The 27,192-nt window shown below is 36.3% G+C and overlaps 1 protein-coding gene across 1 annotated transcript in view; it reads left to right on the top strand.

The window, feature by feature from the left end:
- Nucleotides 1–27,192, top strand: part of kif13bb (kinesin family member 13Bb) — a 32,064-nt gene that overhangs the window by 3,112 nt on the left and 1,760 nt on the right. The window contains exons 4-41 of the mRNA XM_079375353.1: nucleotides 2,138–2,150; nucleotides 2,346–2,406; nucleotides 3,657–3,749; nucleotides 4,860–5,040; nucleotides 5,829–5,916; nucleotides 5,999–6,133; nucleotides 6,427–6,539; nucleotides 7,091–7,202; nucleotides 7,386–7,598; nucleotides 7,680–7,790; nucleotides 8,665–8,799; nucleotides 8,956–9,086; nucleotides 10,955–11,041; nucleotides 11,212–11,396; nucleotides 12,411–12,627; nucleotides 12,708–12,870; nucleotides 13,786–13,932; nucleotides 14,436–14,585; nucleotides 14,667–14,786; nucleotides 15,818–15,985; nucleotides 16,059–16,216; nucleotides 17,278–17,410; nucleotides 17,521–17,667; nucleotides 18,150–18,179; nucleotides 19,106–19,205; nucleotides 19,348–19,474; nucleotides 19,676–19,731; nucleotides 20,651–20,766; nucleotides 20,855–21,031; nucleotides 21,110–21,202; nucleotides 21,727–21,876; nucleotides 21,992–22,069; nucleotides 22,163–22,216; nucleotides 22,840–22,936; nucleotides 24,455–24,585; nucleotides 24,888–24,947; nucleotides 25,104–25,250; nucleotides 25,389–26,856. Coding sequence (XP_079231479.1) covers nucleotides 2,138–2,150; nucleotides 2,346–2,406; nucleotides 3,657–3,749; nucleotides 4,860–5,040; nucleotides 5,829–5,916; nucleotides 5,999–6,133; nucleotides 6,427–6,539; nucleotides 7,091–7,202; nucleotides 7,386–7,598; nucleotides 7,680–7,790; nucleotides 8,665–8,799; nucleotides 8,956–9,086; nucleotides 10,955–11,041; nucleotides 11,212–11,396; nucleotides 12,411–12,627; nucleotides 12,708–12,870; nucleotides 13,786–13,932; nucleotides 14,436–14,585; nucleotides 14,667–14,786; nucleotides 15,818–15,985; nucleotides 16,059–16,216; nucleotides 17,278–17,410; nucleotides 17,521–17,667; nucleotides 18,150–18,179; nucleotides 19,106–19,205; nucleotides 19,348–19,474; nucleotides 19,676–19,731; nucleotides 20,651–20,766; nucleotides 20,855–21,031; nucleotides 21,110–21,202; nucleotides 21,727–21,876; nucleotides 21,992–22,069; nucleotides 22,163–22,216; nucleotides 22,840–22,936; nucleotides 24,455–24,585; nucleotides 24,888–24,947; nucleotides 25,104–25,250; nucleotides 25,389–26,856 — 5,945 coding nt within the window. The remainder of the gene's footprint in view (nucleotides 1–2,137; nucleotides 2,151–2,345; nucleotides 2,407–3,656; nucleotides 3,750–4,859; nucleotides 5,041–5,828; nucleotides 5,917–5,998; nucleotides 6,134–6,426; nucleotides 6,540–7,090; nucleotides 7,203–7,385; nucleotides 7,599–7,679; nucleotides 7,791–8,664; nucleotides 8,800–8,955; nucleotides 9,087–10,954; nucleotides 11,042–11,211; nucleotides 11,397–12,410; nucleotides 12,628–12,707; nucleotides 12,871–13,785; nucleotides 13,933–14,435; nucleotides 14,586–14,666; nucleotides 14,787–15,817; nucleotides 15,986–16,058; nucleotides 16,217–17,277; nucleotides 17,411–17,520; nucleotides 17,668–18,149; nucleotides 18,180–19,105; nucleotides 19,206–19,347; nucleotides 19,475–19,675; nucleotides 19,732–20,650; nucleotides 20,767–20,854; nucleotides 21,032–21,109; nucleotides 21,203–21,726; nucleotides 21,877–21,991; nucleotides 22,070–22,162; nucleotides 22,217–22,839; nucleotides 22,937–24,454; nucleotides 24,586–24,887; nucleotides 24,948–25,103; nucleotides 25,251–25,388; nucleotides 26,857–27,192) is intronic.

The raw sequence follows: 27,192 nt of genomic DNA, 5'->3' as shown, positions 1-27,192 counted from the left end.
CCTCCCCACACAGTGACCTAGACGTGGGGGCGCGTTTAAATGAGCTGTTTTAGGAGGGCGTGGTCGAGTCTTTTATAAAGAATATCTCTTTGGTTTTGAGACTTTAGTCTTTCCATCTTCAGGGATCTTATCTATACACAAACAGCTTGTAACACTCCAAAGAGAAGGAAAACTAGAAATCGCATCATATGACCCCTTTAAAGTATTTTTAGTGGTTAGGCAGTTGCTATAATGTTCTTGGGTGGTTTGTAGGGCATTGTAGGGTTGAACACGAAAGACAATATTTTGAAGAATGTACTTAACGATAGCCATTCCACACTATAGAAGTCAATGGGTACCGTCAACTGTTTGGCCACCAATAGTCATACAGATTGGGAACAACATAAATGTTAGTAAATTCTGACATTCTTCGCTGAGCTATATCTTTCAGGCTGGTCATGCATTAAAAACTGTTATCTTTGATAATGCTGCATTTACATTGGATGTAAACAATTTTACCTATTGATTGTATATTATAACATAATTGTTGTTATATTGTAGGCTACATTTTTTTTAACCAGATAACAGTTGTCTGGTGTTTTAATCCGTGCATATGATGCATGCTGTAGTTTTTAGCAGTTTACTCCATTAACACAAAGAGGAGTTTGTTGGTTGTGCAGCAGAGCCTTCATCAGTCAGCAGTGTTTCATATCTCAGTCACTGATCCAGCGGTTCATCTGTCCTTCAGCTGAAATCAGCTCTCGGTTTTGTGTTGGTCGTCTGTCAGCATGCACCAAACTGCACATGCATGTTGGCAGTGTTACAGACCAGCCGGTTGCCAACCAGTCCTGGTGGATTTGTATCTGTCTTTCCTTCATTCCTTCTCTTTGTCTCCTCTTCCATTCCTGCTCCTGGTCTCTTTACAAAGGGTGTGCCTGTTTTCTCCACAAGCCTTTCCCGGAGATCTGGCCGTTCCCCAGGTCACCTGCTCATGCAGGAATCTCCTCGGTCGTATCAGCTTTTCTCAGTTTCTCAGCGCTGATCTAGTCATGTTTCCGACTGCTGAGCCGCCTCTGCCGTAACTTGCAGCGGTTTGCGGTGTTGGCATGCAAACAGGTTTTACAAGCTTATGCAAGAAAGTTTACTCAAATTCCTCCATAATCCCTCACAGCAAGTTTGTGTTTTCATTATGAAGCACATGTAGAGACAGCACACTCGTGCAGATGCTGTTTGTCGTGTAAATGATATCAGGGTGGAATTTAATTAAAGAAACTGAGATGAAGGAGGTTCAGAGAGGACGGTTTAATTGTATAATTCTCTCATAGTGCCTGAAATAAGGCAAACATTTCTGAAGTCTTCCTGCAATGCTTCAAGACTGTGTGTCGTCCTCCCGTCACCAGCAGAAATCATGTTCAGCGTGTGCTTTAATGAAAATCAGCAACTGTGTTCTGAATTTTTAATCTTTTGTCAGTTTATAGAGAAAATAAGCTTGTAGCTTTACAGGATGTTTCATCTGATGTAGATATTTCAGTTTTGCAGCATTAATACACACTGATATTGTTAGACGTGATTGCTAAAGGAAATATCACTGGTATTATTGCACAAATTGACCTCTAATTAAACGGTGGCGCTCAACTCATGTGTCTTGCTAAATCATGCTAAAGATCAGATGCATGATTTTCAAGTAGATATTAGAAGTATCGGTAAGAATGAAATATTTTTGAAAAGTCTCACCAAGGCTGCATTTATTTGATCAAAAATACAGGAGAAAACGGTAAGATTGTGAAATATTATTATAATATTTCTATTTGACTAAAAGTTAATTTATTGCTGTGATCAAAGCCGAATTCCTCCAGTCTTCAGTGTCACACGATCCCTCAGAAATCAGTCCAATACACTGATTTGCTGCTCAAGAAACATTTCTGATTATTACCAATGTTGAAAACGGAGTATATTTGTGGAAACAAAGCATTCTTTGAAAAACAGCATTCGTTTGAAATAGAATGGAAATTATTTTACTTTCACTTTTGATTAATTTAATGGATCCTTGGTAAATAGAAGTATTCGTTTCATATGTGTATATATATATATATATATATATATATATATATATATATATGTAATTCTAATATTGTGTTTTTTCTTTTAGTGAACATAGGAGTAAACCAAAGGTAAGTTCTCATTTGACATTTCTGCAATACATTAATGTGAACAAATGCATTACAATCATGAATAATGTGCAGAAAGTGTGTAACTTCACTGGATTTGTGAAGTCATTGGTCATGTTGAACATTTCGACAGCTCATTAAAACTTGTATCATGCATCTGTTACACAGTCTTTAGACATCTGCCATATTTTGTTTCAGGTTTTCGCATACGATTATTGCTTCTGGTCTATGGATGAGGCTGAGGCAGCCAAATTTGCAGGTCTGTTGACATTCAAAATAAGTAATTTAGCTATAATTGCCAACGCTTTTGTTGAAACCATCACTAAGCCTCTGTAATGTGTTTATACTGCAGTGATCTGAATCATCAGGGATCATTTATAATGGCAATAGAAACTCTATTATAGACATCAATATTCTCTGCTTGTGTGAACTTTTCTGAAGAAAAGACAAACCTGTAAAACTGCTTTATCAGATCAGCTGTTCATCTGTGGTTTATCAGCTCTTTTGTAAAGGCTCAAGACAAGTTAAGCTTTATAAGCAGTTGCTGCATTTGTTCGTTGCCTTTTTTTTTTGTACTTTTCTTTTAGTTAAAAAGAATCCCAAAAATCGCAGTTACAGTAACACACTTACAATGGAAATAAAAGGACATTGTACTTCAAGTCGTTTGAAAAACTTAAATTGAATCCTTTAAAGGAATAGTTCATCTAAAATGCACATTCAGGCTATTCAAGATGTAGATGAGTTTGTTTCTTCATCAGATTTGGAGAAATGTGTCATTCCATCACTTGCTCACCAATGGATGCTCTGCAGTGAATGGGTGCCGTCAGAACGAGAGTCCAAACAGCTGATAAAAACACCACAGTAATCCACACCACTCCAGTCCATCAGCTGACATCTTGTGAAGTGAAAAGTTGTTTATAAGAAAAAAAATCCATTGTTTTTAACGTCAAACGTGTTGTTTCTTTCTAAAATAGTCCATAATCCATAGTAACACTTCCTCCATTGAAAAAGTCCATCTCCTGTTGTCTCTTGCTTTAAAATCCACCCACATATTTGTATTGATCGGTTTTGGACTGTTATTGCTTGTAAACGTTGCTTGATCTGTGCTGATTTCTCTCCTGATTCAGACCAGACAACTGGTGAAAGCAATGTTATAGACAAAGGACTTGTATTTTAGCCGAAAGCAATGGTTTGAAGTCAGTGATGAAAGATTTATTTCTCAAAACATTAACTGATGGACTGGAGTGGTGTGGATTATTGTGATGTTTTTATCAGCTGTTTGGACTCTCATTCTGACGGCACCCATTCACTGCAGATCATCCATTGGTAAGCAAGTGATGCAATGCTACATTTCTCCAAATCTGATGAAGAAACAAACTCATCTACATCTTGTATGGCCTGATTGTGAGTTAATTTTAATTTTTGGGTGAAGTATTCCTGTATTGTGAATTGATTTAATAATGCATGCCAGTTATTCTCATTTGCAGTGTTCTCATGTCTAACTCATAGGTCAGGATGTGGTGTTTCAGTGTCTTGGAGAGAGTCTTTTGGACAGCGCTTTCCAAGGATACAACGCCTGTATATTTGCATATGGGCAAACAGGTACAGTTAGATTTGCTGGAAAGCTATCTATGCAAAAATAATGTTTTAGTCTCCATGAAAGGTTTAAGCAGAACTACTTACTGTTTCCCAGCACATAACTCCCTGCGGCTCTTGGATATCTGCTTGTTGTGCATCAAACAGAACACTAAAGCAAATAAAAATAGATCAATAAAAACAAATGTAACCCTGTAAAGCTTTGCATTTGAAATAATAGTTAGAAAAATGTGTTTTTAAGCTTTAGACAAAATATTTAAAAATTCTAAAAAGAAAAGTTTGCATATATCATATAATATTGTATATAGTGAGAATATGGAGTTTATACTCGGAGGAAAAGACACCTTACTTTTATTATGATGCCCAAACTGAGCAAAAACATGCAAGTGCTGATATTTGTATGCCAAAATTAAGATGAAATTCCGATGTTAATGTAAATCAATGTGATGTTTATCAGACTACCTACAAAAAATGCATATATATATCAGTTGTCACTCTATATCTTAGTAAGATGAGATTTAAATGCATAGTTGTATGATCAAAGCTCTGTAGTTTCAAAAACATAATGCAATGCAATACAATGATGATTGAGAAATGAGCAAATCATGCCTTAAAAGAAGAGATTTGGGATGTTTTGAAGGCTTGGGAAGATCCTTCCTCCTCTGAGGAACAGTGAAAGTAAAGCTTCTGGAAACAAACGTTCTTCAAAAGCCTGATGATCAGATTTAAGACTCGCATTTTAATATAATTTTTCTAAAAATTAATGGATGGATAATCAAATAAACCTAAGTTGCTTCAGTCCAGTTAGTGTTCTTGAAATATTACTAACAATATGAAAGTTTTACTTAATAAAAAAGTCAAGATTTGACAGCAAAAAGACATGTGAAGCACAAGCTGGAGGTGGATGTTTGTACAGTTACACTAGTCTTTTACGTGCTTAAAGAAGCATAAACAACAAACAGATGACAGAGGGCATGTACTAGATTGTGTGCAACAGGTTTTTAGCAACGTTTTGATCGTGTTTATCATTTAGAGGCATTTGCATATCAAATATGATACAGTAGGCTATAAGGGTTTAAACAAAAATCTGATCTCTGATCTCTGGACGGTCTGCAGGCTCAGGAAAGTCATACACGATGATGGGAGCGGCCGAGCAGCCGGGTCTGATCCCGCGACTCTGCAGTTCTCTGTTCCAGCGCACCGTACAGCAGCAGAGGGAGGGCGAGAGCTTCACCGTGGAGGTGTCCTACATGGAGATCTACAACGAGAAGGTGCGAGACCTTCTGGATCCCAAAGGGTGAGTCTGTTTACATGCAATTAAATTCATTTCCCATTAAGGGAACACTCCACTTTTTTTGAAAATAGGCTCATTTTACAACTAGAGTTGAGTTTTACCTTTTTAAATCCATTCAGCCGATCTCCGGGTCTGGCGGTAGCACTTTTAGCTTAGCTTAGCATAGATCATTGAATGGGATTAGACCATTAGCATCTCGCTCAAATGACCAAAGAGTTTCGATAATTTTCCTATTTAAAGCTTTAAATAGGAAAATTATAACGTTTTAAAAATACCCATATTTAAAATGTTATAAACGCTTTATAAACTATTTTCTCTTCCACGTGTGTGATGCATACGTTCTACGTCATCCGCCGGAACAGTTGTGCTTATAAGAGTCAGCAGAAGTGAGAAAGTATTTTAAAATTTTAAATATGGATATTTTTCTTACAAAAATGCATCGATTCTCTGCAGGAGGCCTTTATTCACCCCCTGTAGCTGTGTGAGGCACATTTTATCGTGGATGAATGCGCTTTATTTGACTTCTTTACTGCCGTTCTAACACTTGGAAAAGCAAGGAAAAATTTGTAATATAACTCTGATTGGATTTGTCTGAAAGAAAAAAGTCATACATCATATGATGCCTTGAGAGTGAGTAAAACGTGGGCTAATTTTAATTTTTGGGTGAACTAACCCTTTAAAGGCCATATTGGGCTTCTTCTCCTGCTGTCTGTGTTCCATCAATCATGAAAAACCTGGAAAAATCATTCATTGTTGTTCTTCTAAACAAATTGGCGTGATGTTCCTCTCAGGAGCCGGCAGGCGTTGAGGGTCCGGGAGCATAATGTGTTGGGGCCGTATGTAGACGGTCTGTCCCGCCTCGCTGTGAGCAGCTACAAGGTTCTCCCAACACCTTCACCTACATTAACGCTCTCAGTGCTGAAGCAGTATGGTTTTGACTAGCTTTTGTTTTGTATTTCAGGACATCGAGTCTCTGATGTCGGAGGGGAATAAATCCCGCACTGTGGCGGCCACAAACATGAACGAGGAGAGCAGCCGCTCGCACGCCGCCTTCAACATCATTCTGACGCACACGCTCAGAGACCTGAAGACTGGGGTCAGATGCAGACTGACCTCTGTCATCTAATTAAAATAACTAGCTATTAATGTTTTCAGGAGAGCATGCAAATGGTGTTTTCCAGTGCAAAAAGTGCTAGCACATTACTAGTGTTTTATGGCATTGAGCATCACATTTTTGAAAAATGTAAAATTGAACATTCAGATTTTTGTTGTCGTTCAGTTTGTTGCAACTAGTGATGCAGAAATGACACACTGTAGCTTAAAAAAAAAAAAGCACTATTGGATGTAATGTGTGTAACTGGGTGTTTTGTGTGGATGGTGTTATTTCAGACGAGTGGAGAGACGGTGAGTAAACTCAGTCTGGTGGATCTGGCCGGCAGTGAGAGAGCTGATAAAACTGGAGCTGGAGGAGAAAGACTCAAAGAAGGCAGCAACATTAACAGGTCAAACACACACACACACATTTGGTTATGTTCAGGATTTTTGACTTTTCTGTTCCTAAAGTAATTAATTTGATTAATCGGCTGATATTTGGCCATTTTGACACCGTCTGCATTGATAAATTAACAGAAGTGATTTGGGTTATACATAAGTGAATTATGTACAAATGTAAAGGAAGAATTTGTTTAAATAATTTTGTAATTAATTAATTTTAAATATTAATTACATTATTTTCTCTTTATTTGTTTATTTAAAATTCCAATAATTTTTTGGTCCCTTTATATATACAAAGGTTAATTAATTTGATTAATTGGCTGATATTTGGCTATTTTCTCGTCTTTTTTTTCTTTGAAACTCAATTTTTTTGTGAATTAGGGAAAGAATTTGTGAATAAGCATTTATTTAAACTATTTTTAGTTAATTATTTATTGGAATGATTAATGGCTTTCTCAATTGAATCATTTAATTTAATAAATAGTTGTATTTATTTAGTTAAAAACACTCCATTTACACGCATTCAAATGTGTTTTTGTCATAATGTTTTTGTGTTCAGGTCCCTCACAACTCTTGGACTGGTGATTTCTGCATTGGCGGAGCAGGGCGCAGGGAAAAACAAGAGTAAATTTGTTCCTTACAGAGACTCAGTGCTCACATGGTTACTGAAGGTGACGATAAACTTTATTTTACCACTACAAACCTGAGGAGTAGTAGTGTAGTCCAAAAAGAAAAGTTTCTCACTGTCATGTCATTCAGTGCTTGTTATTTGCTAAGAATTCTATGGAAATTATTTGTTTCATTGAAACTCTCTGATGTCATTTCCTCTTTTTTTTTTTTTTTTTGCACATCAGGACAGTTTAGGAGGCAACAGTCGCACCGCTATGGTTGCAACGGTGAGTCCAGCGGCCGACAACTACGACGAGACTCTATCTACACTACGGTACGCCGACCGGGCCAAAAGCATCGTTAATCACGCTGTGATTAATGAAGATCCAAACGCCAGAATCATCAGAGAGCTGAGAGAGGAGGTGGAGAAACTCCGCAGTCAGCTGACCGAGGCTGAGGTACTGCACACAAACACCTGTCTGCTGTGTGTGAGCTGAACTGTGACCTCTAGCAACAGTGTGTTTTTTGTGTGTGTAAAGTCAATGAAAGCTCCTGAGCTCAAAGACAGACTGGAGGAGTCAGAGAAGCTCATCCAGGAGATGACCGTGAGCTGGGAGGAGAAACTCAAGAAGACTGAAGAGATCGCACAGGTATTAAACACACACGTGCATATATGGCTTGTTGCCATATTAATGTGTCCTACGGTATGACGGAAAAATGTAAAAAAAAAAAAAAACATTCTAACATTTGAAGATAAACCTCTCTCTTGCTATTTGCAACTCTAAGAATGAATTTGTTATTTGTATGTGAAGTTTTTTTTTTTATATATATATTTTTGCTCTGTCACACCATAGGACACAGTCCAATTTTTATTTGTCAACTACCCATATAAAGATTTTTTTATTGTATATAGATATTTATTTTTGTGAACAGAGTATATATTAAGCATTTAAATCATTTGAATTATTAATCAAACATTTAAGTATTTAATTAAATGATTATTTGCCCATTTCTCATTTATAATTAATTTATTTTTATTTAATGCTTTTTATAATTATATTTACATAAATGTACAATTTCATACAATAGATTGTGATTTGGGTAGATTATGTAAAATAAGCATTTATTGAAATTAATTATTAATCTATTGTAATTTATTTAAGTGATTTAATTGTATTTTGACAACTATTATTTTTATTGACTTAATTTGTTTTTTCAAATAAATTATTGTCCCATGTTCTCATTTTTATATATATAAAATTATTATTATTATTATTATTATTATTATTTTGTATTTGTTAGTTGGTTTTTTGGTGGGGATCAACCTTGTGGTACTCAAACTCTTAAAAAAATCAAACAAAAATTATTGGAGTACAAAATACTATTTCAGAGTATAATGGTTTTAATTGTGGGGTTTTGTCTGGATCTTCTGCATTTAAAGAAATGATAAAAGCCCTGAGGACAGTCAACAAAACACAGAAGTGTGGTTGGCATTCTTCTGAACTGAAGTGTTTGGTTCTTCAGGAGCGACAGAAGCAGCTGGAGAGTTTGGGAATTTCTCTGCAGTCGTCTGGGATCAGAGTCATTGATGATAAATGCTTCCTGGTCAACCTGAACGCAGACCCTGCCCTCAACCAGCTGCTCCTCTATTACTTAAAGGTACATGCACTAATTAATAAAGATCAGTGTTACTTTAATATTTCATATAAAAATATTCATATGCATGCATAAATGGTTGATTGACTATCAGCTGTAATATATTTGGTGGAGTTTGGTGTGGATGAGGTGTTTTCATTGACGTGTGTTGATGTGCAGGAACACACTCGTGTGGGTTCTGCAGACTCTCAGGACATTCAGTTGTGTGGTTTGGCAATTCTACCAGAGCATTGTGTTATAGACATCAACCTAGAGGCGGGAGTCACCCTCACCCCAAAGAGAAACGCTCGGTAATCACTCTCTCACACACACACACACACACACACTTAGACAAGTGGAGTATTACATGCTAAAACAGTGTGAAATTTACACAAAACTAAAATTATAAATGATTTCTAAAAAATATTACTAAAACATTAAAAAACATTAACTGAAATAAAATAAAATATAAAAATATATATTTTGCTGATATCTGAAATCATTTTATTTCAGCTAGTTGACAACTAAGGGAACATTTTCATTTAGTTTAACAAAAAAATAACTATTCAAATATCTGAAACTAAAACTAAAAAATATAGATATTTTTAAATTATTTATTTAATATATTCTTAAATTATATTCATATTTTATTTATAAACTTATAAAAATGACAAACTGAAATGAAATAATATAAAATCTAATTCAAAATCGTAATAAAAACTATAATAGTGTCTCAATGATAAACACTGAATATATTGTATGCTGAAAATAAATGATTAATTTTTTTGCTATATTTGCACGATGTGCACTAGTCACTCAATTTCACACAAATTGTGTGCTGTTTGCACTAAATACTCAGTGTGTGCAAACTATTTGCACTATTGACCCAGTGCACTATTTACTTGCACTAATTAATCAGTTATTTGCACTTATTTTGCACTAATTAATCAGTTATTTGCACTTATTTTGCACTAATGAATCAGTTATTTGCACTTATTGTGCACTAATTAAGCTGTTATTTTGCACTTATTGTGCACTAATGAATCAGTTATTTGCACTTATTTTGCACTAATGAATCAGTTATTTGCACTTATTGTGCACTAATTAATCAGTTATTTGCACTTATTGTGCACTAATTAAGCTGTTATTTGCACTTAGTGTGCACTAATTAATCAGTTATTTGCACTTATTGTGCACTAATGAATCAGTTATTTGCACTTATTGTGCACTAATTAAGCTGTTATTTTGCACTTATTGTGCACTAATGAATCAGTTATTTGCACTTATTGTGCACTAATTAAGCTGTTATTTTGCACTTATTGTGCACTAATTAAGCTGTTATTTGCACTTAGTGTGCACTAATTAATCAGTTATTTGCACTTATTGTGCACTAATGAATCAGTTATTTGCACTTATTGTGCACTAATTAAGCTGTTATTTTGCACTTATTGTGCACTAATGAATCAGTTATTTGCACTTATTGTGCACTAATGAATCAGTTATTTGCACTTATTGTGCACTAATGAATCAGTTATTTGCACTTATTGTGCACTAATTAAGCTGTTATTTTGCACTTATTGTGCACTAATGAATCAGTTATTTGCACTTATTGTGCACTAATTAAGCTGTTATTTTGCACTTATTGTGCACTAATGAATCAGTTATTTGCACTTATTGTGCACTAATGAATCAGTTATTTGCACTTATTGTGCACTAATTAAGCTGTTATTTTGCACTTATTGTGCACTAATGAATCAGTTATTTGCACTTATTGTGCACTAATTAATCAGTTATTTGCACTTAGTGTGCACTAATTAAGCTGTTATTTTGCACTAATAGTGCACTATTTACTCCATTTGTTTGCACAATTTGTTTGCACTATAAATAGTGCAAGTATATAAGCAGTACATAATTGAAAAGAGAATGTGATTTAGTATTGTAGATAAATTGTAAATCTAATAATATAAGAGTTCAAGTATATAATGTGTGTACAGTAGATTAAATGAGCTGTATTAACTGCGCAAACCCTGTTGTACAAAGCCTGAACCCAAAATGTTGATGTCCAGCTTTACATACTCATATCTATGTATCAGTCTGTCTCTACTCTATAGCTAGTGATGGTATGCAGGAATATGTGTATATGTGATATAACTGATGTAGTGTCTGTCTCTGTGTGCAGCACATTTGTGAATGGTGCTGTGGTCTCATCTCCCATCCAGCTGCATCATGGGGATCGAATCCTCTGGGGAAACAACCACTTCTTCAGGTCAGTGAGACACATTTACACTTGGTGACGTGTCTAATCTGACGATCACAGGCATTGATTTGATGGATTTGTTTAGTGAAAACTGTGGTTAAATAAAATGTCAAATTGACCCGAAGCTGCGTGTGTGTGAGCGCGTACTGACTTTAGTGCTCTCTTTGTGTTTATCTCAGGATCAGCGTGTCGAACGCGTATCGTGTTGGTGTGGAGGATGAGGAGGGGAGTGTGACGAAGGCTGGTCTTCACGCTGAGCACCTGGATGTGGATGTAGATCGTCTCAGTCATGCCTCGGGTGACAACAGCTTCAGTTTTGAGTCGGCACAGACCGAAGTCATGATGAAAGCGCTGGGAAACAACGGTGAGAGACAGACAACCTCTTACAGTCAAGAGCACCGTTATTAAAGGCTGATTCTGGGCTGCTGTCAATATTACAAACTATTAAAAAAACTATTTGAGATTCAAGTTAAATTTAATAAAACTACATTTAAAGTTAATGGCAGCACTGTACCAGTATTCTTCCACTAATTTTATTGTTGAATTACAGTTTTAATTTACAAAACAAAAATAGCCACTAATAATTCTCATATATCATGAAATATATATTCTTTTGTTCTTGTTAAAATTAATAACACATGTAATTTGTCAGGCTTCTAAACACATTTGAATAAAAATGAGAAATAATTTGTATAATGCTTTTTCTTTTAGTCTGGAATATTATTTTTTATCTACTTTTTTTTTTATCGGCTCTAGAAAGATTTGTTTAGAGAGCATGTGTAAACAAAAATATCCACTAATAGTTTTCATATCATAATTTTTTTTCTTTTGAATGAATACCATCGCATATACCTTAATGTGTATTAGAGATTTTAGGATTTTTTTTAAAACTGGTTTGACAAAAAATGAGAAATAATTTTTTTATAATAATTTACATTTTTCCTTTTTTCTATTTTTTTTAATATAATCAAAGACTTTTTAGCAAGCATATGTAAACAAATATCCACTAATATTTCTTATATATAAAATAGAAAATGTTTTTTTTTTTTTTCAGGCATTTAAACGTTTAATACTCGACACTTTCTATATAGATATTTGTGTTTCTGTGTGTGTGTGATGTCATTTGTATTAATTTCTAAATTAAAAGTAATCAAATTATATTTAAAAATTATATTTTCCATCTTGTTATATGGACAGTTTTTCCATAACATGTTGACACTAAAAGCTTTATTATATAGTTGCGTGTGCATTTTGACCATTTTTCTTCAACTTGTTTTTTATTATCTGCAGTCTATTTGAAATCAAATATAGCACAGAAAAGTATATGCTGCTACTTACTCGTTGAATTTGTTATCAGAGAAATATGTGTCTGTCTCAGACCCGCTGCAGTCGGTGCTTCACTCTCTGGAGCGCAGGCATGAGGAGGAGAAGCGCTCGGCTCTGGAGCGACAGCGGCTGATGTACGAGCAGGAGCTGCAGCAGCTGCGCAAACGTCTGTCGACAGAGCTGCAGACGCAGGGCTCTCATCCGCAGCACCACCACAGCAGCGAGCAGCTCAACGCCAGCCGACTGCGCCAGTGGAGTGAGGAGGAGAGGTGCATGCTGGGTTATATTACAAACCACAGGAACTATTTAGTGTGAGTGTGTGCTAAATCTCATGTTTCTGTGGTTTCAGAGAGGTTTTGATGAATCGAAGTCTGCGTAAGCTCAAAGAGCAGATCGTGAAGGCCAATCTGCTGGTTCAGGAGGCTGGATTCATCTCTGAAGAGCTCAACAAGAAAACCGAATATAAAGTCACACTGCAGATACCCGCTGCAAACCTCAACGCCAACCGCAAGGTCAGGAGAGACAGTGTGTGCATGTGTGTGACCGACTGTTGAAGGATTCATCCGGTTATATTTTAACATGTAATGTTGTAGGTTTATGATGTCATATTTGTGAATCGTTCAAAATGAATGGTTCATTTAAATGATTCAGTCAACAAACAAGGATTCGTTAAGCGTTCTTTGGAAACTGGACTGGATGACATGTTTGTCACAGTCACTTTAATATTTTAAGACGTATACACTACACTTCAAAAGTCAAAATAATTTTTTTGGAGAGAGATTCATAATTTTATTTAGCAAGGATGCATTAGAATAATTGATCAAAAGTGTCAGAAAAGACTTTTATAATGGTACAACAGATTCTGTTCTGTTCTTTTGAACTCTCTATTCATCAAAGATTCCTGAAAAAAAAATCGATCTGTTTTCAATATTGATAATATTAAGAAATAAATAATCAGAAATGTTTCTTAAGCAGCAAATCGGCATATTTGAATGATTTCTGAAGGATCATGTGACGCTGAAGACTGGAGTAATGATTCTGAAAATTCGACTTTGATCACAATATATTCAAACAGAAAACAGCTATTAATAATATTTCACAATATTACTGTTTTTACTGTCATTTTAATCAAATAAATGTAGCCGTGGTGAGCAGAAAAATCCCAAACGTTTGGACTTTTTTTTTTTTTTTTTTAAATGATTGTTATTTCTAAAACGCATTTCATCTCTCAGAAATTGTTCTGTTAGTTTAGTTTCTAACACTCATAGAAATTCAGACATTGAAAGTGGTTCATTTAAACAAACCATGGAAAGGAAATGATTTGAACGTTCCATCTTCATTACAGTAAGTACTACTAGAGGACTGTGTTGCATTGTGGGTCGGGTGAAACTGCTGCTTTAATAAAGACTGATGTTTCCTGACCGCAGCGGGACACGGTTCTGAGCGAGCCGGCGGTGGAGGTCAGGAGGAAGAGCAAAGGCAAGCAGATCTGGTCCATGGAGAAGATGGAGAACCGGCTGGTGGACATGAGAGAGCTCTACCAGGAGTGGAAAGACTATGACGAGGACAACCCTGTATGTGAACTTATAATTGTCCATCCATTTTGGTGAATTTTGTTGTTTTAATGGAGATATTAATCTAACCATTAAATATGTAAATAATAGTTATTTATAAAATATAAAATGCATTTAATTTTAAAACAATCAACATATAACACTAATATTTAACAATATTATAAAAAACTTAAATTAATTATATATTTTTTCTAAACAATTTCAAAACATTGTGAATTTTAAAACAATTAAAATATCACTAAATAACACACAACTATTTTATCAATATGTATTAATATAAAATCATTGGATTTTTACTTGTGTGCAAGTATATATATTTTAGGCCAAAGATTTCACAAAAAAAATATAAAAAATTGAGAATCCCTGAACTAGCATGATGTGGCTTAAAGGAAATGCACTGAACAATAAGTCAATGTTTGTTCCACCAAAAACAAGGTTTTGATGAGCATCATAAATGAAGTCTGTTTACACGTGTTCACCTCTTCCTCGTTGTCTGTGCTCAGGCCATGCGCTCCTACTTCAAGCGTGCCGATCCGTTCTTCGAAGAGCAGGAGAATCACAGTCTGATCGGTGTGGCCAACATCTTCCTGACCTGTCTGCTGTGCGACGTCAAGCTGCAGTACGCTGTTCCCATCATCAACCAGAAGGGAGAGGTGTGCGCAAACACATTGGTTATAACAATTAGAAAGAGTGCAAGGCATTGACTGATAGCCATTGGTTTTGTGTGTTTTCAGGTGGCAGGTCGACTTCATGTAGAAGTCGAGCGTCTGAGCGGAGAACTAGAGGAGCGTGAGACGGGGGGCTCTGAGATCAGTCCAGACGGCGAGATGCAAGAACGCAAACTCGCCTGCATGGTCCGATAAAACAGGACATCTCCAATCAATCATGCAATTTATGACCTGTGCTGGCAAAATGAGTCGGAATGCGCACAGGCTCATTTTGAGCTACAGGCATTTTTGTTTTCACATTTTGGTCGAATTTGAGGTTTTCACAAAAATGAGTTCATTAAGCCCTCTTCTAGAGATCCCAGTGCTCCAAATGTGACCCTGGACCACAAAACCAGTCATAAGGGTCAATTTTTCTGAGAGGAGTAGCTTTTCACTTCTGGACGACTACTGTAACTTGTAGGTCTATTGTTGCAAAGCGCAGCATTCCAGCTTTGTGAATATTCATATCGAACTCTTGATGACATGAGTCCAAACCAGATATAAAATCTGATTGTCAGACCCATTCTGATGAAAACAAAACGATCGCGCTGACTGACATTAGCAAAGAGCGTGCATAAGACGTGTGATCTCCTTATATAGTACATTGCAAGATTCATACAAACATGATCGGTTATGTCTTACATGAACGTTTAGTTAATGTTTGGGGAAAAATCTGATGTGTAACATTATATTAGATCCATGCATTACAGCGGGTCTTAATACAGATCTGTCTCAATGTTAATAAAAAGAGAAATCACTTGTTGCTCTTGATGAAACTACTGTTTATTTGCATCTTTGTTCTTAATAACTAAGATAAAATAGCTATAGTGTGAATAATAACATAGTAGCTATTATTAAGGAAAGAATTGGAGGAAAATATGCAAGGCTGCTTGGTGATTATGCTTTGAAATCTTCAGAAAACTTTAACTCTATTTTTCTGTACATCAGATCTGCTGGTACTTCAAACGGCTGGAGCGCACTCATTTTTTTTTGTCCGATTCCAACAAGTCATTATATCATTTTGAAGGCATTTTAATGGAGAATGTGAAAATAAAAAGAACTCCTTTTTGAAAATGTGTTCATTCCGAGTCATTTTGCCAGCACAGGTCACATGTTTCTGTAGATCTGAGCTATAGTTGAGTGTAGGACATGAACGTTTTCTGTGGGTTTATTTCCAGATCAAGGTGTTGCAGGCGACAGGATTGCCTCAGCACCTCTCCAACTTCGTTTTCTGTCAGTATCATTTCTGGGAGCAGCAGGATCCCGTGTTTATCACCCCGGAAGTGGGTCTGACGGCCCCCAGCAGCAGAGAGCCACAGAGTCTGGTGGTGTTTGACAACTGCAAGGTGATGTACATGGAGTAAAACATTGAATTTGTGCCAGTAGTCGGTCATCATGTGTGTCTTTCTGCATCTGTAGACTCTAGAAGTGGCTGTAACCGAAGACTTTCTGGAGCTTCTGATGGAGGGTGCCGTGGCGGTTGAGGTTTATGGTCACAAACAGGCAAATCCGCGCAGGAATCTGGCTCTCTGGGACCTGGGGGTGATTCAGGCAAAGACTCGCTCTCTCAGAGAGAGGTACAGCCGCATTTATTAAACTATCCTTCTTAAACAGAAAAACTATTATAGATTGTTTCTGTGACAGCAGAGGTGGATTTAGTCAATGTTCAGATGATTGTGGTAAATAATTAATTAAATCATAAGCTGTTCAGTAATTAAATTATAAAAAAGTAAAATTATTAATTTAAGAATCAATTTAAAACAGTTGAAACAAAACTAAAATATTTGCGTAAAATATTAATAAATATATAAATAAAAGATTTTATTAGTTTACCTGCATGTTATTTGACCATCAACCAATATTTAATGTAAAATTAATAAATAAATTTCTTTAAAAATATATATTTTTAAAAAATACTCAAAATAAAACGATAAAATACTTTAGAAAAATATGAATAAATATATATGTCATTTGCCATCAACAGACATTTAATGTTAAATTAAAATGAAGAAATAATTTTAAAACCATTTGAATTTTAAAACAATCAAAATAAAACACTTACTAAAATATTTTTCTGAAATATTAATATAAATATTTAATTAGTTTACCTGCAAGTCGTGACCATAAAACATTTACAGAAATATTGACATTTTAAAAAGTAATTTTAAAGTAATTTGAATTTTAAAACAATCAAAATTAAACACTTAATAAAATATTTTTGTAAAATATGAATAACTATGAAAAAATTTATTTGATTATGTGCATAACGTAATTATCAACCAACATTTAGTGTGAATTAAAATATAAAAATCATTGTAAAATAATTTTAATTAAAAAAACTAAAATATTTTAGTAAAATATTAATAAGATCAATTATTTGAATTGATTACCTGCATGTCATGTGATCATTACCAATGTCAGCGAAGAGTTTTTAAATTATTAAAATATTATTTTAAAATGTCAAAGTACTTCAAGTAAATATTTTAGTTCGGAACGGTTTGGTTGCTAAAAAAGCTGGGGTTTGGGAATACTCTAATTAGGTCACACCAAAAACAGTTGTAATTGAGTTTTTGACTCCTTTTGTAAAAATGAAGTTTCTTTTTTGCTTTATTGTGTGTGTGTGTGTGTGTGTGTGCAGGTGGAGTGAAGTGACCCGCAGGCTGGAGCTCTGGGTTCAGATCCTGGAGCTGAATGATGCTGGAGAGTTTGTGCCGGTGGAGGTTCAGTCAGCTAAGGACGTCTGCACAGGAGGAATCTTTCAGCTCAAACAGGTCTGTGTGGACATAATGAAAGTAATGAGGTGTAAAACTTCACACATTTTACTGTAGAAGATCTGATTTTCCTTCGATGCAGCTCATGACTGTGTGTGTGTGTGAGACAGGGTCAGTCCAGGCGTGTTCAGGTGGAGGTGCGTTCTGTCCAGGACTCCGGCACCATGCCTCTGATCACCAAGTCTGTGCTCAACGTTTCCATCGGCAATGTGGAGTTCCATCAGACTAGAACTGGCAAAAGCACAGAGACCCAGAGGGTGAAAAACTCATCTTTAATTTTTAGTTAAAATCATCGTGTCTCATTCACTAAACGTTTGAAACATTTTCGCACATAAATGTTGATTCCGTTTTATGCTAATTTGAAGAAACTTTAGAACCAGCTCAAACCAGACGTACACTAAAATCACAGGTAACCTCAAAAAAACATTAAATGCATTAAACTAAAAAGATTTTTATAGAACTGTAGGGACAGTAAGGATGTCCTGAAGCCCTTATATGGAGATGTTTGGGTGTGTCTTATGCTAATTACTTACTGCTGGCACATGCTTCTATATTATACTATATATTGATTAACATCTGAATAAGGGTAGAAGGCACATGCCTGATGAATCCAGTGTGAACTCTTCTCACTCACTGTATGTGAGTATTAGTGAATGAGACTGGTGAGTGTGTTTGTTGATGAGCTCTATTAGCAGATGCACAGGTCTGGACTCAGGCTCTTTTTGTCTTATTTTTGAAGATGGGAGATAAAGATGTGGACAGTTATCAGGTAATAACTTTTCAGACTTTTTTAATAGGTCAATGATGTTTATATGTCCGTGGTTGTCATTGTCGTTTATCACAAGCTGCTGAATATTGAGTAGGCATTGAGATGTAAATATGAAAATATGGATGGTCATATGTCGATCACATTTCTATTTATATACACTGTTGTTGTTTTTTTTTTTTTTAAGTTTTATTTAGCAAAAATGCATTAATTTGGTCAGAAGTGACAGTAAAGACATTTGTGACCCTGGAGCCGTATAAAAGCAGTTGCTGGGGTATATTTGTAGCAATAGCCAAAAATACATTGTATGGGTCAAAATTACAGATTTTTCTTTTATGCCAAAAATCATTAGGATATTAAGTAAAGATCATGTTTCATGAAGATATTTTGTCAATTTCCTACCCTAAATATATGAATTAATTTTTGATTAGTAATATGCATTAAGAACTTCATTTGCACAACTTTAAAGGCCATTTTCTCAGTATTTTGATTGTTTTTTGCTCCCTCAGATTCCAGATTTTCAAATAGTTGTATCTCAGTCAAATATTGCCCTATCATAACAAACCATACATCAATGGAAAGATTATTTATTCAGATTTCAGATGTTGTATAAATCTCTGTTTCTAAAAATTGACCCTTATGACTGGTTTTGTGGTCCAGGGTCACATTTATGTTGTTTTAAAAAGATTTAAGTAAACGCTGTTCTTTTGAACTTTCTAATTATCAAAGAATAAAGTATGAATAAAATGCATAATGGTTTCTACAAAAATATGAAGCAGCACAACTGTTTTTACTGTTTTTTTCATCAAATAAATGCAGCTTTTGTGAGCAGAGCAGACCTACAGTACATTAGTGTAGATATGAGCTTTAATACATGCTTTACATTATATATTAATAAAGCAATATGTTCTGCATGTTTGTACGTGTAGGAGGCTGATCTGGAGAGACTGAGAGCTCGGTGGCTCACGGCTCTAACTGAGCGACAGGAATATCTGGACCAGCATCTCCAGAAACTTGTTGGCAAGCACGGTAAGACGAGATGTAGATGAACTGCATGCTTCTGGGTTGCTAGAAATCAGATGCGTTACAGTGGACTATATCGAAGGAACATCTTTTGTGAAAATGAGAGAAAAGTGTTTGACGGCTGCTGGCTTTCCTCTGGCTCATGTAGATAAGACAGAAGAGGATGTAGAGAGCGAGTCGCAGCTGCTGGAGTGTCGTCTGACGCTAACGGAGGAGAGAAACGCTGTACTGGTGCCCTCTGCTGGCAGCGGTATCCCAGGAGCCCCGGCGGAGTGGTGTGTGCAGTATTTTATTCCTTACTGGTCCTACAATGTTATTTCCTTTCAAACAATCATAGAACTACCTTTATCTAACTCGTTAAATTCAAATGCAAGAACAAAATCCAAAAATCAGATTGTTTTGTGCTCTTTGGTTAATTCAGTTTAGTGCATTCCTCTCATGAACCTTAATTTCACTGTCTGCTCCTGTTCCTGCAGGGCTCCTGTGCCAGGAATGGAGACGCACATCCCAGTCATCTTCCTGGACCTCAGCGGTAAATATTTACCCTGTTCCAAATCCTGGTGCGCTGCCTGGATGTTTACTCCCTACGTAGGCAGCTACCCATTAAGGGAGCATCATAACTGAAATAGGCCTCATAAGTGAATGATTTGGAACATGAACCTGGCTCACAATTGTTTTCCAGTTGAATTTAATGTCGAGATGCTAACGCAATCTAATGTATAAAATGCTCAAAACACAAATATCACGTAAAATAATAAAAAAGTAATGAAAATGTGAAGTAAATTAGTTAACATTATAATTTAATTTAAAACTAGTTTTAAACCAGTATTTTTGAATTCTTACCTGTTTTGTTTTTTTTTTCATAATTTTATCTACTTGCATTTTTATTGGGTTTTTTTTGTTTTTTTTAATACTACTATTTAGTATTGAGGATTTTTGTTGTTGTTGTTCAGTGTTATTTTCAGTTAGTAATTTTATGTCATTTAGGTGCCAAGGTAGCGTTTCTAGTTTTTGTAATTTTCATGTATTTCAATTTTATTTTATTTCAGCTTTGAGAACATTTTTGTTAGCATGTTGAGTTGATAACGTGATCTAATGTACAGTATATACAGTACAAAACACAAAATAGTTTTAAATTAATTTAACTGCCTTTATTGCCAAAGATAAGTTAAATTATTAAAAATGTTAAATAAATAATTGTAAAATTATCTAGTATCTAAATTAAAAGATGACAAATTTGATTTAAAGGTGTTTTGTTAATATTTTGAATTGGCTTTTATTTTTATATTATTATTTTTAAGTTTTAGTCATTTTCTTATGCTTTTGTCATTTTTATTATATTTATTATTATAATTATAATTATTTTATTTTTTTAAGCTTTGTGCAGGTTGGGAATCCCTGTTGTATGAATTATATTCTGATCAACGTTTCTCTCTTCTGTCTATCTACAGCTGATGACTTCCATGATCATCTGTCCGCTCTAGCTGGAGGTCTAGATGCTGCGCTCGACAGAGAAGTTAAAGATGATTTCATGGATTTACAGATCGTCAAATACTACGAGAATGAGGTGAGGAGACACACTTTTGCTTCTCAGTGAAAAAAGATATTTGCACCATGATATTCCACATTACATGATGTTGTCTCTCCGCTCACAGGTGAAGGCAGAGGCATCATGGGACTGCACCGTTCATGACAGTCCTGAACTGAATCGAGCGACAGGGCCGGATCACAGGATTTACCTCACCGTCCGCACCATGGTTCTGCTCAGTCATCCTGCACAAATGCAGCTGGTCCTGCGCAAGCGCATCTGTGTGAACCTCACCGGACGACAGGTGTGACGGTTAATGTGTGTGACTGACTGATGAGGTTATTTTTGAGTGCTCTTTTATTGATCGGATCTCTTCCTGCAGGGTTTTGCTCAAAGTCTGCTGAGGAGAATGTCTCACCGCAGCTCAATTCACAGCTGTGGAGTCACGTTTGAGATCGTCTCAAATATCCCAGGGGTACGTGAAGAGCAACATTATCTTTTCTTGTTTAAGCAATGTAATGAGTTGCAATGTGATTTTTTTTATATACATTATACGTTAGTGTTCAAAAGTTTGAGGTCGGTTAGATTTTTTTTTATGTTTTTGAAAGAAGTCTCCTACGCTGTACAGTTTTTATCACATTTTTAACAAATAAATGCAATGTTGTGAAATGTTATTGCAATTTAAAATAAGGGTTTTCCATTTAAATATATTTTAAAATGTAATTTATTCCAGTGATGCACAGCTGAATTTTCAGCATCATTACTCCAGTCTTCAGTGTCACATGATCCTTCAGAAATTAAACATTTTCATATTATCAGTGTTGATTCTTTGATTAATTATAAAATGCAAAAAACAGCATACATTTGAAATAAAAATGGCATTATAAATGGCTTTATAAACAAACAAAAGAAACGTACTGACTGCAAACTAAACGACAGCACTGTACATAAGTCTGTAAGAAACAGGAAACAGAAACAGGTGTGTGCATTTGTTGACAGGACATTCAGAGCTCCGAGGACAGAGAGATGCTCGCCCGACTGGCCGCCAGCACCAACAACCCAGGAGCCGACAGTGAAGCCGCCATCGAGAAATACCTGCGGAGTGTGTTAGCAGTAGACAACATCCTCACACTGGACCGTCTCAGACAGGTCTGACACACATCTGCAGGATTGTATCTGCTTTAAAAATATACCTAAATAAGAATATAAATGCTTTGCTTTTTGCTGTATACACATGTAATCTTTGTATTTTTTGTGAATTCAGGAGGTTTCGGTGAGGGAACATCTATCAGATAAAGGAAAGATTCCCAAACGCTGCCTCAGTTCACCAAATGTACACCGGGTAAGACACAAACAACATCTCTGAGCAAAAATGCATCATCTAAATCAGCTCAGACCTAATCCAGAAATGAAACCCAATCTGTTTATTTTTCAGCTCTCTGGCAGCAGGAAAGATCTGTCCACCAGCCAAGACTCAGAAGACAATAAAGTGAGGAAACACCTAAAATAGTGGAGTAACAGTTTAGATTTCCTATAGTTTGGTTTGTGTCTCAGGTCGGTAAATACTTAGAACACCACTGTTTTGGGAAACCGCTCATAACAAGCAATAATTTACAGCGCTGATTACTGACACATTGTAGTCTGTTACTGATTCCAAATTACATTACAAAAATTGCAGTTAGTAACACAATCCATTACATTACACATTTTAGGTAATATAATCAGATTTTGAACCGAACCCATTTATCACATTGATTTAAATAGAATAATATTGTACCATATTGATATTAAAATGCAAAGTAATATATTACATTGGTTGTTATTAACAACATTTAATGAATTATATTTCAGGATTTCCCAAAATGGGGTTCGTGAAGGAATGTGTTAATAATACATTATTAACACATAATAATGTATCAATAATATTGTTTTTTTAATAATACCACTGCAACTGCAAAGTAACAGAACTAAAATACACCTAAGCAGCACCCCAGCATCCAGCCTAAACTCTCTAGTTCCCTTGTCAGTGAGCACCACTTTTCATTTTTCTGTCCATCCAGATGTTCAGCTTGTTTACTGACGGTTCCTTGTCTGTGCTTTGACGTTCTGTAGGGTGGTTGGGACAGTCGGCAGGAGATTTCTGTGCTAACATCAGCCACGAAGAGTCCATCTCACTCAGCGTCAGTACAAAACCAAAACTCAGAGCCAGGTAACTGTCCTCATCCTCTTCTGCTGTCCACCTTTCCCTTTGCAGGTAAGACTGAGCTTACATTACCTGGTGGAGTTTGACTTTACTCCAGAGTTTGGCTGTTTAACATGACAACAGCAAAAATAACGCTTGGAGTACCTTATCAACACATTGGCAACCATACAGAACACTATAACCACATAAAAACAGTGAATGCACCTTAACAACACCCTAACAACAATTCAGAACACTATAGCCACATAGTGACATTGTTAAAATATTTGGAACGTCTTGGCAATGCCCTAGCAACCACTCATAATACCACAACAACCACATACAAATATGATAAAACACTCAGAGTACCTTCGTAACACCCTAGCAACCACTCATAATACAACTGCAACTTCAAAGTAACATGATTAAAATACTCAGAACACCTCAGTGACACCCTTGCAACCATTCAGAACACCATAACATAACAGCACTGAGATCACCTTAGCAACTGCCTATCAACAATTCAGAACAATATAGTAACATGATAAATAATACTATTACAAGCACACTATTACTATTACAAACACCTTAGCAACATAGTAAAAACACTCAGAACACCTTAGCAACACCCTAGCAACCACATAGCTACATTGAAAAACTTGGAACACCTTAGCAATACTCAGCAGCCACTCATAATACCACAAAAATTGCATAGCAACATAACACTTAAAACATCTTAGCCACACCCTAGCAACACTCATAATACCACTGAAACTGAAAAAAAATAACACTCAAAATACCTTAGCAACCACTCATAATACCACTGCAACTTCAGTCACATCATTAAAATACTCAGAACACCTTAGCGACAACCACATAGCATCATTAAAAATACCACAGCAAATGTATACAAATGATAAAACACTCAGAATACCTTAGTAACACCCTAGCAACCACTCATAATACCACAGCAACGGCAAAGCAACATAAAGCACTTAGCACTGCTGTAGCAGCCACTCATTATGCCACTGCATCTGTGTACAAATAATAAAACACTCAAAATACTTTAGCAACACTTTAGCGACCACTCATAATATCACTGCAATTTACGCAGAACACCTTAGCAACACCCTAGCAACCAGCCACATATTTCTAGCACCTTGTCACCAAGCACCACTTTTCTTCAGATAAGTTGTTGAAAGCTGTACCTGATTGCTATTTCCTTTGACCTGCTGGCCTGTGCATTAACTCAGCACTGCATGGCGCTCATTGAAGGTTTGTGTTTGCAGCAGTTGTTTGGTGCATGTCATCAAAGTGCAATAAAGTAAAACGGTTCAGTAAAAAGTGTATGCGCTTCTTCTGAACGCTGTGCTCTGATTGAAGGCACTGATCCGCTTATGTAGTTCTGTTTTTGCTTTATTCATGCTGTGTGCTTTTTTTTTTTTTTTTTAACTCTCATGGGTTGCCTGCTCTTTTGTCTTCTGCCTTTCTTCTGTCCTTCCATCTTTCTCTCCTCTGCTGCTCCTCAAACCCGTGTTCCTGCAGGTCTCTCAGGATTTGCTGCATCTTATTTCTCTCCAGTGAAAGCTCTAGTGTCTCCAGTACCCAAGATGTTCAAGTCTCTGTTGTCCAAGAAAGAGGAGAAGAAAGAGACACCTCCTGCTGCTTTTGAGCAGGTAACAACACCTGCTGTGGCTCTAAAACATACTTCACAAAACATTTCTAGATTTAGAAAAGCATAATATAGTATTACCATTGCACAGTGTACCCATCTGTGATTAGCATACAATGTCCTGGGAAAATCTAAAATTTTAATTTAGAGTATATGTCTCATCTGCATTGAAATATTAATGTTTTTATTATAGTAAAATAAAATATAGAATAACCCAGAAAAATAATTGCAACATTCATCAAGTTGCAAAATATATGGCAAATGCGTGGTATTCCTGGTAAAAGTCTTATTGTTAATTCCAACTAGAATGTGCCACGTATTGTTGTTCAGTCTGTCAGTCTTGAAGACATCAACAGCTATGAACTGGTAAGTCTGTTCAGTTGGAACCTGAAAAATGTTATGATTTTTTTTATTTATATAAATTTTGCTTAATATTTTTCTTTTTGAATATTAATAATAATATTTTTTTATGTTTTAATGTTTATATAAAACATCAATTGTGCTTGAATGTTTATTTTGAAGACTCCACAGGCTCCTTCAAAACACAGTACTCAAGACAGCCAATCAGAATCAGCTTCCATTGTGCCCATTTTTCTGGTTATTCCTGATAAAGTAGAGACCACTGAAGCATCCACCATATCCTCAGAAACCACGTCTGACATCCAGATAGTAAGTCTATATGTATTATAGGCTGCTCCTTATTAGTATTGTGAACAGTATCTGGTGATGTGGTAGAGTGGGTAACATGAAAGTTGGTTTTAATACTGTGTATATTATTACTTACCTTGATCTCTATGATCTCCTCAGACCCATTCTATGGAAACTCCAATTTCAGAGAATCCAGATAGTGTTAAGGAGATTCTGTTGCCTCATCTTCCTCAAGACGTTAAAGAAGTTCTACCTCTTTCTGTTCCTCCAGTGGTTGAGGAAGTTCTACTATCTAATCTTTCTCCAGAAATTGAGGTTGAGGTTTCACCTCCTAATCCTTCTGCAGAGGTTGAGGAGGTTCTACATACATCTGTTCCTCAAGTGGTTGAGGAAGTTCTACCATCTAATCTTTCTCCAGAAGTTGAGGTTCCACCTCCTAATCTTTCTTCTTCAGAGGTTGAGGAGGTTCTACCTACATTTGTTCCTCCAGTGGTTGAGGAAGTTCTACCATCTAATATTTCTCCAGAAGTTGAGGTTCCACCTCCTAATCCTCCTCCTTCAGAGGTTGAGGAGGTTCTACATCCATCTGTTCCTCCAGTGGTTGAAGTTCTAGCTCGTAATCTTTCTCCAGTGGCTGAGAAAGTTCTATCTCCATCTGTTTCTGTTGAAGTCAGAAAGGTTCCACCTCTTTCTGCTTCTTCGGGAGTCAAAGAGTCTCTACCTCCTACGGTTCCATCAGAGATTAAGGAGGTTCCACCTCCTGGTTCTGTAGAGGTTGAAGACCCCAAGCAAAACCCAGTTGGTGATTCAACAAACGGCTCCATAAGCGATGTCTCAAGTGGATACATCTCCACAAGTGTCTCCACAGCGACTCTCTCTGAGTGTCCGGTCCCAAATGTTGACCCTCCTCTCCTTGACAGCACAGAGGCCAAAATAGACTCTACTTCCAAAAAGACTGAACCAAAAACAGAGTTTGTGCCAACAAGCAGCACATCCCCAGAGCGTCAGTCAAAACTTGAACCAGCTGACCTAGAACTTGGAAAACAGACACCTACAGAATCCCAAACATCAGAAGAACACGGTCAAGTGTCTCCTCTAGATACATCTCCTCAAAAACTCAGTGTTTCTGATTCCTTACCTCAGGAAACCTCTGAAGCCAACGTCTCTTCATCTCGTTCAGCCGCATCAGTACCATCTACACCACTGGCACCACCAGCTGCCTCAAAACCATCTGATCCATCCGTACCAGTGAAGACAGCTAAGCCATCAACGCCTGCTCCGCAATCAAGACCTGAACAAAATGTCAAAGCCACTCCTGCTCCCACCTCCAACCCTTTCCAAATCCACAAAGTCAAGACCTCCGGACTTAAGTCTTTCAAAGGGATCCTGCATGAAGAAGATGAAGAGGGCAAAACTAAACTCAGCAACTCTTTATCTTCACTGAGTGAGTCTCAAGAAAGACTGGAGATCCTTTCGGATTCAGAGGAAAGCCTGGAGACTCCTGACTGGCTAAAAGAGGGGGAATATGTGACTGTAGGCACAAATAAAACTGGAACAGTCTGTTATGTTGGACCGACTGACTTTGCAAAGGGCGTTTGGGTTGGAGTGGAACTTGATGTTCCAGCAGGTTGGTAATGCTCTTTAACTTCAGTAGATCAATTTGTCAGTAGAGTCAATACTACCAGCATGCATATCAGATTCCAGTCATTGGAAAGAACTTGCAACCCATTGACCATGGACAACAGACTTGCAAATATTGTTTGTAAGGAGCATTTGCATGGATAAATTGAGAAGTCAGTAGATCTGGAGAACACTGTGTGCAATACCACCTTCTTGCAGCTCTGGTCCCAGGTGTTGCATGTTGTGGACTTGGGGTTTGTAGGATTCAAAATGGTACTCCCTAGTGCCTTTTTTTTTTATTATCAATGGACCATTGATTAGCAGTGGTTCTCCTCTCGTATCT

The sequence above is a fragment of the Barbus barbus genome (genome assembly GCF_936440315.1).
Source record: "Barbus barbus genome assembly, chromosome: 24".
NCBI classification, from domain to species: Eukaryota; Metazoa; Chordata; class Actinopteri; order Cypriniformes; family Cyprinidae; genus Barbus; species Barbus barbus.
The sequence above is the reverse complement of the archived record's forward strand: the minus strand, read 5'-3'. Positions and strand labels throughout refer to the sequence as shown.